Here is an 11,949-nt window from a genome sequence, read left to right as displayed (position 1 = left end):
GGCACTCTACCCAGGGGGACAGCTTGAGGCTCTGTCTCAAAAAAAAAAAAAAAAAAAAGCTAAGATAGGCCAACTTGCACTAAGCAGTTAGCCACACTGTGAATGCAACAGAAACATTCTTGAAGGAAATTAAAAGTGCTAGTCCAGTGAATACACGAATGATAAAGCTGTCTTGCTGATGGAGAAACTTTTAGTGGTCCGAATAGAAGCTCTAACCAGCTACAATATTTTCTTAAGCCAAAGCCTAATCCAGAGCAAGACCTTTAACTCTGTAAGTCCATGAAGGCTGAGAGAGGTGAGGAAGCTAGAGAAGAGAAGAAGCCTCAAGCTAGCAGAGGTTGGTTCATGAGGTTTAAAGAAGAAAGCCATTTCTGTAATATAAAACTACACAGTGAAGCAGCAAGTGCTGATGATTGTTGGAGAAGCTACAGCAAGTTATCCAGCTGATGCAGCTAAAACTGATAAAGATGGTTACACTTAACAACAGATTTTTAGTGTGAATGAAATCTCCTTTTCTTAGAAGATGCTATCTAGTACTTTGATAGAAGTCATGAGTGCCTGGCTTCAAAGGACAGGCTGACTCTCTCCTTAGGCCAGAGGCTAATACAGCTGGTGACTTTAAGTTGAAGCCAGTGCTTATTTACTGTCCTCAAAATATTAGTGCTCATAAGAATTAGGCTAAACTACTTGCCTGTGCTTTGTAAGTGGAGTATCAAAGCCTGGATAACAGTACATCTGTTTATAGCATGGTTTACTGAATGTGTTAAGCTCACTGCTGGGACCTAGTAGGAAAGAAAGATTGCTTTCAAAATATTACTGCTCATTGACAATGCACCTGGTCATGCAAGATCTCTTCTGGAGATGTACAAAGAGATTAATGTTTTTATGTCTGCCAACATAGCATCCCTTCTGCTGCTGGTGGATCAAGGAACAGTTTTGACCTTCAGCTCTTATGCTTTGAGAAATACATATTGTAGAGCTGTACCTGCCATAGATAGTGATTCCTGTAATGGATATGGGCAATGTCAATTGGAAACCTTCTGGAAAGGATTTACTATTCTAGATATCATTAAGCATATTTGTGATTTGTGGGAGGAGGTCAAAATATTAACATGAATAGGCATTTGGAAAGAGTTGATTCCCACTCACCTGGAGGACTTTTTTTTTTTTTTTTTTTTTGCAGTTTTGGCCGGGACTGGGCTTGAACCCGCCACCCCTGGTATATGGGGCCAGTGCCCTACTCCTTGAGCCACAGGTGCTGCCCTTTTCTCAATGACTTTTAAGGGGCTTAAGACTTCAGTGGGAAGTAACTGCAGAGGTGATAGAAATAGCAAGCGAAATAGAATTAGAAGTGAAGGTTGAAGACATGACAGAATTTGCTGCAATCTCATGATAAAACTTGAGTGGATGAGGAGGTGATTCTTGTAGATGAGCTGTGAAAGTGGTTTCTTGAGATAAATCTATTACTGCCGAAATGCTGTGAACCTTATTGAAAGGACACCAAAGGATTTAGATTATTAATAGACTTAGTTGATAAAGCAGCAGCTCTAATTTTGAAAAATGTTCTCCTGTGGTGAAATGCTATACACAGCATTCCATGCTACAGAGAAGCCTTTTCTGAAGGGTGTACCCAACTTCATTATTATTTTATTTTAAGAAATTGCCTAGCCACCTCACCTCCAGCAACCATCACCTTCGTCGGTTAGCAGCCCCCAACATCGAGGCAAAACCCTGTACCAGTAACCTAATCACTTGTGCCCTCATATTAATCTGGGGGTGTACCAGCAAAAAAGATTACAATTTGCTTAAGGCTTAGATGATCTTACTTTTTAGTAGTAAAGCCTTTTTAAATTAAAGTATGTACATTTGTTAGTCATAGTGTTATTTATTGTGCATTTAATAGATTACATAGTGTAAACATAACTTACATGCACTGGGAAACCCCCAAATTTGGCTCTCTTTATTACAATATATGCTTTATTGCTGATCTAGAACTGAACCCACAATATCTCTGGGGTATGCTGGTATCTTGCACGTCCTTTCTTTGTGTGCTGGCTCTGAGGATTATCTCTGAATTCCCTTGCCATCGCTTTATCCATGTCTATAAAGGTGTTAATCCTATGTTGTGCTCTGTGAAATAATTTTCATTAAGCTTTTAACCTGTTGGCTTAGATGATTTAACACAAAATATTAAGACCTCATTAGTCTCGGGTGATTTATCTTGACTGCCTATGTGTTCTTCCAAGATAGTGAGTTAATGTGTCTCTTGTTGAAGAAACGATGGTTATTTAATGAGCTTGTTTGTGTGTGTGTGTGCGCTTGGTTTTTTTAAACATTTAATACAGCCTTTTTTTTTTTTTTAATGTTGTCATGCCCTTGTAGTGAGCTGAGTGCTTATGGAAATATACTGTACTAAATAAATGTTACTGGAAGACATCAGAAGAGTTACTGCACTTTTCTTAAGTCCCCACTTGCTACCTGGGAGTGACACAGACCCTGCCCAGAATGGAGTAGGATGTCATTCAATTGAATATAATTTTCCTAATAGTTTATTTAATGCTCCTCTTAGGAACAAAGTCTATTTGACTTGTTTAGAGGAATGGAGCCACATTAAGATACACTACTTAGTGTATCTCTATGAATTGTCTTTTAAAATGCTTTTGAACTTATAGAAATGACTTTAGCTACAGAAGGGAAAGTCTATTAATTTAACCATTTTTTATATTCATATGTTCTGCCTTATAACCTAAAAGAACATTGTAGTTGGTTTGCAAATATTCAACTATTTATTCCATACAACAGAAAGAGAATGTGACATATGTACCCTAGAGATTCGGAAAGCAGATTTCATTTATCCAAAGATTTTAAGGAAAACCTAGAAAATTGGGTCATAACCTGTGGTCAGAGATGTGAAAGAGAGAATAGCTTAGGAGGGACAGCATGTTTTCAAAAGCCATTGTGACAGCATACTTATACAGGTGGCCCATAAAGTTCGTGTGCAATTTAAAATAGTTTCTCAACAGGAAAGAAAAGAGAGGGGCCTTGTTTGTCACATAGCTCTCTCTCTATTTGACCCTGCCTTATTTTATCAATGTCATAATGACACAGAAGGCTTATCACAGGGGTTGCACAAGGCTGACAGGGATAATATATTTTTAGATGGGAAAAAAAAAACTCCTGGCTTGGCACCTGTAGCTCAGTGAGATGGGTGCCAGCCACATACACCAAAGGTAGTGGGTTTGAGCCTGGCCTGGGCCTGCTAGACAATAACTGCAACCAAAAAAATGGCCGGGCATTGTGGCGGGTGCCTATGGTCCCAGCTACTCGGGAGGCTGAGGCAAGAGAATCACTTGAGCCCAAGAGATTGCTGTTGCTGTGAGCTGTGACACCAGAGCACTCTACCGAGGGCAATGTAGTAAGACTTCGTCTCAAAACTCCCTTAAGTTGAATGTGTCCAAAACTAACAAGGTGAAATTTAATTGTGATGCGAGTAAAACTTTAAACTTAATTCATTAGTTGTCTGCATGTTCACTAAGTCAAAAGTGAGATGCTGCCCCCAAAATGTGATCTTTTAAAGCAGTGTAGTGCCCAGCATAAGGAAAGTGATAACATAGCCCGATTCCTCTATGTAGAAGCTTGTGTGTGTTCCATAAAAGGACAGTCAATATGGAGAGTAGTGCGGATACTATGTCATTAGGATGGCCGCATTTCTTTGCTCTCTTCATTTCAATTTAGCCCTGGAATGAAGAGATGAATGACAGATATAATACCATCTTCATTTATTTGAAAGGCAGTTTGATAGAATAACAAAGTGAATTATACTGGATTATTTCAGGTAGCATAGAATAAAAGTTACAAGCAGGTAGATTTTGGCATAAGTATAAGCTATAAGATAGAAGTTGGCTGAGAAGTGTTCAGAGATAGGCTTAGGTAGCAAATATCAGATATGTTATAGATGGAGTTTCCTATGGGCTAAGCAGTTGAATTAGAGTTTCCTCTTATTTTTAAACTTAATGAATCTATCAAATAGTATTACAAGAAAACTTTGTATAGCTAAAGATTTCTTGGTGCCTAGAGATGACCTAATTATAAATCCAGTACTGGTTATGAAAAATTTAGAGCCTCCAGATTTTGTTGCCACTTTTTTTTAAATACATTTTTTGAGACAGAGTCTGACTATGTGGTCCTTGGTAGAGTCCCATGGCATCACAGCTCACAGCAACCTCCAGCTCTTGTGCTTAGGTGATTCTCTTGCCTCAGCTTCCCAAGTAGCTGGGACTACAGGCGCCTGCCACAACACCCATCTATTTTTTTATTGCAGTTTGGCCAGGGCCAGGTTTGAACCTGCCACCCTCAGTACTTGGGGCCCGGGCCCTACTTACTAACCCACAGGCACCACCGATTTTGTTGCCACTTTAAAAAGAAAAATTAGAGAATTACAGGACTCAAAGCTCTGTAGATGTCTAGCAGTTGTCTAAGAAAGGTCAAGTTGTGGTTTGAACAAAAGGAATCTATTAAGTTACTTTTTCAGAATGATGTTCCCAGAAGGCATCCAAGAGCTTGGGTCAGAGTTGAGAACTTATCTTCTAGTCTCTATGGGATGAGGGAAATGTTTGGAATGTGTGGGAATTTAAATGTTGTGAGAACTTGTTTTTACAAAATAGTTACTTAGGAAAGCCTTTCCTTAATTTCAAATGTTGGGAGTATGTGTTTTTTCAGGACATTGAAGTTAAAAATTCTTTTTTTTTTTTTTTTTTTTTTAGGACACTGTTAAAATTTACTTTAGTACTTCTTTGGGGAAAAACAATCACACTTTTAATGAATGAATGAGAAACTTTTTTACAGTAGCAGTCAGCTGTTATTTTTAATATTTATTATGCCATGAATTCATAGGGAAAAGGTTCCAGTAGCTCAGGGAGGCACCTTGCCATTGAATGTGACAAAGGGTTGCATGACTTGAATTCATGGGGAACAGGTTCCTTATATCACTGTTACATGAGGTCGATTGGTCATCCTGTCTGTGCACTATGCTGTAAACCTATTATGTCATGAATTCATGGGGAATAATATAGGTTCCAGCACCTAAAACATGAGTCCACTGGTACTCCTGTGTGCTATGTTATATGCTTATTATGCCATGAATTCATAGGGAATGGGTTCCAGGAGCTCAGGCTCCTTTCCATTGGTTCTCACAAAGTGGGCTTCTCTGGGTGGAGCAGGCTGGTGCTTCAGTTGAACCCAAGTACACCTTTCTCTTTGGCTTCCTTCTTTTTCTGATCATTTTCCTTTACACATTTCAGGAAGCTATCTGGGGTCTTAGAGTGCTGAATGTGCTCAATATGAACATTCATCTTCTGGCAAGAATCTTGCCCTTAATCTTTCTGTTTACTACAATGCCAACAGCATGCTGGGTAACATTGTAGACTTTTTTAGTTTTGCCAGGGTAACATTTGTGTGCCATGCCCTTTTGAACAGTACCCATTCCCTTGATGTCTACCGTATCACCTTTCTTGTAGATTCACATGTAAGTGGCCAAAGGAACAACTCCATGTTTTTTTTTTTTTTTTTTTTTTTTTTGAGACAGAGCCTCAAGCTGTCCCCCTGGGCAGAGTGCCGTGGCATTACAGCTCACAGCAACCTCCAACTCCTGGGCTCAAGCGAGTCTCCTGCCTCCGCCTCCCAAGTAGCTGGGACCACAGGCGCCCACCACAACGCCCGGCTATTTTTTGGTTGCAGCCATCATTGTTGTTTGGCGGTTCCGGACTGGGGATTCGAACCCGCCACCTTAGGTGTACGTGGCTGGCGCCTTAGCCAGCTGAGCTATAGGCGCCGAGCCAACTCCATGTTTTATAAAAGGCCTAAAGAACATGTATGGGGCGCCTCTTTTCTGTCCCTTTGTGTTCGTTCATCTTTTTGAGGAATTACTGGAAAATGATGTCTCCCGAAGTTAAAAATTCTTAATTTTATTCATGTTGCAAGTGGAGAATAATACTAAAAACAACCCCTAAAACTCACACCTATTTATTTATTATTTTTGGGGGCAAAGTCTCACTATGTCACCCTGGGTAGAGTGCTGTGGCATCACAGCTCAAAGCAACCTCCAACTCTTGGGCTTAAGCAGTTTCTCTTGCCTCAGCCTCCCAAGTAGCTGGGACTACTTGGCTATTTTTTTGTTGCACTTGTCATTGTTGTTTAGCAGGCCTGGGCTGGGTTCAAACCCACCAGCCCTGGCATATGTGGCCAGCACCCTAACCACTGAGGTACAGGTGCTGAGCCCTCAAACCTATTTTAGTTGAAAAAAATTTTCATAGTTGTGGCAATAAAGGAAAAAAATTTTGTAAAGAGTATAACTATACTTTATCTCCTATAAGAATTCTATGAAGTTATAGAAGACTCAGTGTCAACATTTCCTTTGTACTCTAATAAACATGAAACATTTAGCAATTACCAAGAACTTCCTTTGTGTACTTGTGCTAGGCCTGTAGGACACAGAGATTTAAAATGTCAAATTCCTCTCTTCAGGAACTTACACTCTAGTTGAAGAAGCTAAATGTATATATGTATTTTATTTTGTGTTATTAGCTTGACTTAATCATTCCACAATGTGTCAATCTATCAAAACATCACATCGTTCCTGTAAATATATGTGATTGTTATTTGTCAGTTAAAATCGAAACATACTTAGAATATCTTGAGGAATTTTATACAGATAACCAAACGAGACGAATCCAAAATAATCATTAGGGTTGAGATAGTGATTCACATCTCCTCTTCAGAGAGCTCCGCTTCAGGGAGATTTTGTTCTTTCTCTCCTGTCTAGGAGGCCTCCCTGTTACCTATACCCTCCCATGGTATCAGACAGCATTGGAGTTAACAGAGGAGATCCATTTTCTTGGGCTGATCAGTGAGGTATTTAATAAGGTGGGCCTCGAGGAACTGGTAAGGTGAGACTGGAGTAGAAGGATAGAAAGCTAGTGGTTAGAAGAGAGTATTTAAGGCCTCAACACTGACACGTTCTGCCCAAGTCAGCAATATATAGATAACATTTGAAAATACCAGCTTTTCATGGTAATACATCTATCATCTAATGATAGATACAATTTAAGGATATTTAATAGTATTCAGGAATGTTAGGCTGTTGTTAGCTGTGAGGCTTCATTTGGAGGGGAAAAAATTTTTTGTTGTTGTTGACAAAGTCTCACTATGTTACCCTTGGTAGAGTGCCATGGTGTTATAGCTCACAGCAACCTCAGACTCTTGGGCTTAAGGGATTCTCCTGCCTCAGCCTCCTAAGTAGCTGGGACTACAGGCGCCTGTCACAATGCCTGGCTATTTTTTTTGTTGCAGTTGTCATTGTTGTTTACCTGGCCCGGGCCAGGTTCGAACCCACTATGCTATGGGTGCCGAGCCGTAAAATACTTTTTTTATACATGGAGTTTGTCTGAGGAATAAATTCCTAGGTGTGTGAATTTCTCAATCAATGATATATAAATTTAAATTTTTCTTTGGCTAGGGCTGGGTTCGAACCTGCCAATTCTGGCATATGGGGCCAGTGCCTTACTCCTTTGAGCCACAGGCGCCACTCGTAAATTTAAAATTTTAATAACTATCTCCAAATTGCCCTTCAAAGAGAATGGGCCAATTTAATTCCTACAGTAGTCTCTAAATGTAATGCATTTTTGGTAAAGTTTTATTGAGTTAAATTTATTTGTGAATGAAATATTGAGGTTAATGAGAATAAACTCAGAAAGCCTTACGTATAATCAAGTATTTGTAACTTTCCTTGGTGACCTATCATGGAACCTCATCTAAAATTTAAATTCTAATATTGTCAGTTTCTAGAACTCCTTTGGTAACTTTGTTTTGTCTTTTAGAGACATGGCTCACTGTGTTGCCTAGACTGGAGTGTAGTGACTATTCCCTGGCTTCAAGCGATCTTCCTGCCTCAGCCTCCAGAGTAGCTGGGGCTATAGGTGTGGCACCCTGCCTGGCCTTGTTAACATTTGATAGTGTCAGTTTTTAAATTTTAGCCACTCTAAAATAGGTTATGTAGAAGTATCTCATTGTCATGTTAATTTGTGTTTCCTTAATGACTAATAATCTGGAGCATGTTTTCATGGGCAAATACACCATCTTTAATAGTTTCTTTTTAGGAACAGAAGGGCTTACTTTAAAAAAAAAAAATCAGGCCAATATGCTGGTACAAACAACCAGGTCACAATATTTGAATTTGTTAGGTACAACAAATTCTTAACTACAAGGTCCCTCTTGTAGTTGTGTCCTGCACCCAAAAGTTGTGCCATATATATCCCTACATTGTGCCCATTAAGTGGTAGCACCCCAAATCCTCCATTCTCCCTCCCTCACCTTCCCACAACTTCAATTGAAATGAGTTTTTCTCCTATGTGGGCATGAAGATTGCCTACTGGCTTCATATTAGTATGGAGTACATTGGATATTTGCTTTTCCATTCTTATGATACTTTTACTGAGAAGAATGTGTTTCAACTCCATCCAGGTTAATATAAAAGATTGAAATTCACCATGTTTTTGTATGGCTGAATAGTATTCCATGGTATACATATACCACAGTTGGTTAATCCATTCCTGAGTTGATGTACATTTAGGTTGTTTCCACATCTTGGTGATTGTAAATTGAGCTTCGATAAACCATCTAGTGCAAGAGTCTTTATGATAAAAGGATGTTTTTTTCTTCTGGGTAGATGCCTAATAGTGGGATTATGGGGTCAAATGGGAGATCTAATTTGAGTTCTTTGAGGATTCTTTGTACTTCTTTCCAAAGAGACTGTATTAGTTTGCAGTCCTACCAACAATGTTAAAGTGTTCCACTCTCTCTGTGTCTTCGCCAGCATCTGCAACTTTGGGACTTTGTGATGTGGGCTAATCTTACTGGGACTAGGTGATGTCTCAGGGTGGTTTTGATTTGCATTTCTCTGATGACTTGGGATGATGAGCGTTTTTTTCATGTTTGTTAGCCGTTTGTCTGTCATCATCAGAGAAGGTTCTGTTCATGTCTCTTGCCCAGTGGTAGATGGGATTGTTTGCTCCTTTTTTGTTGATTGAGTTCTTTATAGATCCTAGTTGTCAAACCTTTGTCAGATTCATAACATGTAAATATCTTTTCCTATCCGGAAGGTTGTCTATTTGCATTGATTGCTGTGTCCTTAGCTATGCAGCAGCTTTGTAGTTTAATTGTCTCATTTATTTATTTCTGTTGTTGTTGCAATTGACATGGAAGTCTTCCTAAAATCTTTCTGCAGGCTGACATCCTCAGGAGTTTTCATCACACTTTCTTCTAGGATTTTAATTTTATGCCTTAGATTTAAATCTTTTATCCATCTTGAATCAATTTTTGTAATTGGTGAAAGGTGCAGGTCCAGTTTGAGTCTTTCACATGCGGTTATCCAGAGCAGGTTTTGCTTTTGATAAGGTCTGATTTATCCACTTTTTTCTTTTATGGTTAGTGCTTTTTGTTTTTGCAGAACTCTGGCTGATGTTTATTTTGATCTGTTATTAGACACTGTAGTTCCCTGAGATAAACTGTGGGGGAATGCTTTGTCTGTACAGCCTCTGACTGATGATGAACTCACCTTCACACAGCAGGACCCAGCCATTCCGGAAGGGAAGGGTAATTCTCATCTACTACAGCTATTTTTTCCCCCCAATATCTGTGGTATGTGGGTAACTGCTTATTTCCAAGGTTAGGTTTTTGAAAATAACCTAATTTCTTTTTGAATCACCATCTTTCAGGGCTTTTTGGACTTCACAATTGTAGACTTACAGGAGCAGTTGAAATTTAGTGGCCGTTTGTATGGAAACCTGACAGAAAGCTTTAGATTTTCCATTCCTTAGGAGAACAGTCGGTTTAAAACCAAACATCCAGACTTACACATTCAATTATGGGTTAAATGAGACTAAAGTTTTACTGAACGTATTATATTTGTATTCGTGAAGGGCAAATTATATTGTAAATGACTTTGAAATTATAGAATTATGCCATTACTTATACCCCTAGATTGTTAAGAAGGAACTTGTGAGAAAGTCTAATCTTTATCATCTTTTCTTTCAGTGGTGGGATCAGCAAATTGATTTTTATACTGCATTCTTACATCATTTGGCACAATTGGTGCCAGAAATTTATTTTGCTGAAATGGACCCAGACTTGGAAAAGCAGGAAGAGAATGTGCAAATGTCAATATTCACTCCATTGGAATGGTACTTATTTGGGGAAGATCCAGATATTTGTTTAGAGAGATTGAAGCACAGTGGAGCATTTCAGCTTTGTGGGAAGGTTTTCAAAAGTGGAGAGACAACATATTCTTGTAGGTAAGAATTAGAAATTTACAGGATTGGTTATAATTACAGTATTGGTATTTTGTACCTATTTCATGATATAGGTACATTTCTTTATTACTGTTGATGATAATATTTAGTCCTACTTAATTAACTTCCTTTTATATACTTATAATTCTGGTTTTGCTAGTAACAGCTTCTTCTTGAATAATGACTTAAATAGTTCTGTCACTTGTTCTTACTGTTCTCCAAAACCATATAAATGATAGATTTTTGCCTTGTTTGTAATGTGGTCCACATACTCTTACTTGAAACTCTTGGAGCCATATACATTTCACAATTCTGAATACTTCCCCATAGAGTCAGGGCACCTACCTGTAATCAAACATAGTATTTCTGTGAGACGGGTATGAATATTTATAGTAAGTGGTATAAAGCCTATAGTTTTATGCCATGTCAGGTCATTTTGCCTCCAAGTGAGATTTAGTGCCAAACCTACAAAACAAACAAACAAAAAAAACAAAAACCTTTTGGCTTCAGGCCTTTTTGGACTTCACAATTGTAGACTTATAGGAATAGTAGAAATTTAGTTAAATAGAAGAGGCCAGTTGTACAGAAACTGGACAAAAGGCTTTAGGCTTTTCGTTCTTCATGAGAATAGTTGCTTTCAAGCTAAACATTTAAAATTACATGTTCAAATATGGGTAGAATGAGGCTAAAATTATGCTGACTGTATATATTTGTTCAAAACACTTTTGGAATTTAGTTTTTGAGACATTTCCATATTCAATTAGTTAAACATACAGGAAACTCATTCACATCGTGTAATAGTCATACGTTAAGTATCAGCGGTAACCATCTCTATTTTGGAATCTAATTTTTGATCTTTTTCAGGGACTGTGCAATTGATCCAACATGTGTACTCTGTATGGACTGCTTCCAGAATAGTGTTCATAAAAATCATCGTTACAAGGTATGAAATAGATCCATAAAATTTCTGAGTCAGAAGGAATCTGATGGCTGTCTAGTCCAAGTTCTTGACCAGTACTTGACTTCCTGCTGTAATAACTCTCATAATGTAGACCTTTAGCCTCTAGTTGAATGTATGTGATAGGACAGGCATCCTCAAACTATGCCCACTGGCCACATGCGGCCCACTTAGGACATTTATCCGGCCCGCTGGGTGTTTTTGCTAATGCTGCCTGTCCTGCTTGGCAGCCAACTTGTCTCGGGACCCGCAGTCTAGCCCTCCAGCGGTCTGAGGGACAGTGAACTGGCCCCCTGTTTAAAAAGTTTGAGGACCCCTGTGATAGGACATGTACTACCTTGAGGTAGCCCCTTTATAATTTTTTGGTGAGATGTGTTCTTTTTTTTGAAACAGAGCCTCAAGCTGTTGGCCTGGATAGAGTGCTGTGGCATCATAGCTCACAGCAACCTCCAACTCCTGGGCTTGAGTGATTCTCTTGCCTCACCCTCCCAAGTAGCTAGAACTATAGTCACCCGCCACAATGCCTGGCTATTTTTTGGTTGTAGTTGTCATTGTTGTTTGGCAGACCTGGGTTGGATTTGAACCCACCACCTCTGGTGTATGTATGTGGCTGGCACCTTAGCCGCTTGAGCTACAGGCACTGAGCCC

The 11,949-nt window shown here is 39.0% G+C and overlaps 1 protein-coding gene across 1 annotated transcript in view; it reads left to right on the top strand.

The window, feature by feature from the left end:
• UBR1 (ubiquitin protein ligase E3 component n-recognin 1) overlaps nt 1-11,949 on the top strand; it is a 137,337-nt gene that overhangs the window by 9,044 nt on the left and 116,344 nt on the right. Inside the window, exons 2-3 of the mRNA XM_023514258.1 lie at nt 10,090-10,346; nt 11,208-11,286. Of these exons, the coding sequence (XP_023370026.1) occupies nt 10,090-10,346; nt 11,208-11,286 (336 nt within the window). The remainder of the gene's footprint in view (nt 1-10,089; nt 10,347-11,207; nt 11,287-11,949) is intronic.

This window comes from Otolemur garnettii, unplaced genomic scaffold (assembly GCF_000181295.1).
Source record: "Otolemur garnettii isolate 467f Iridium unplaced genomic scaffold, OtoGar3 scaffold00050, whole genome shotgun sequence".
In the NCBI taxonomy this organism is placed as follows: domain Eukaryota; kingdom Metazoa; phylum Chordata; class Mammalia; order Primates; family Galagidae; genus Otolemur; species Otolemur garnettii.
Note: the sequence above shows the minus strand (reverse complement) of the source record. Positions and strands in the feature narration are given on the sequence as shown.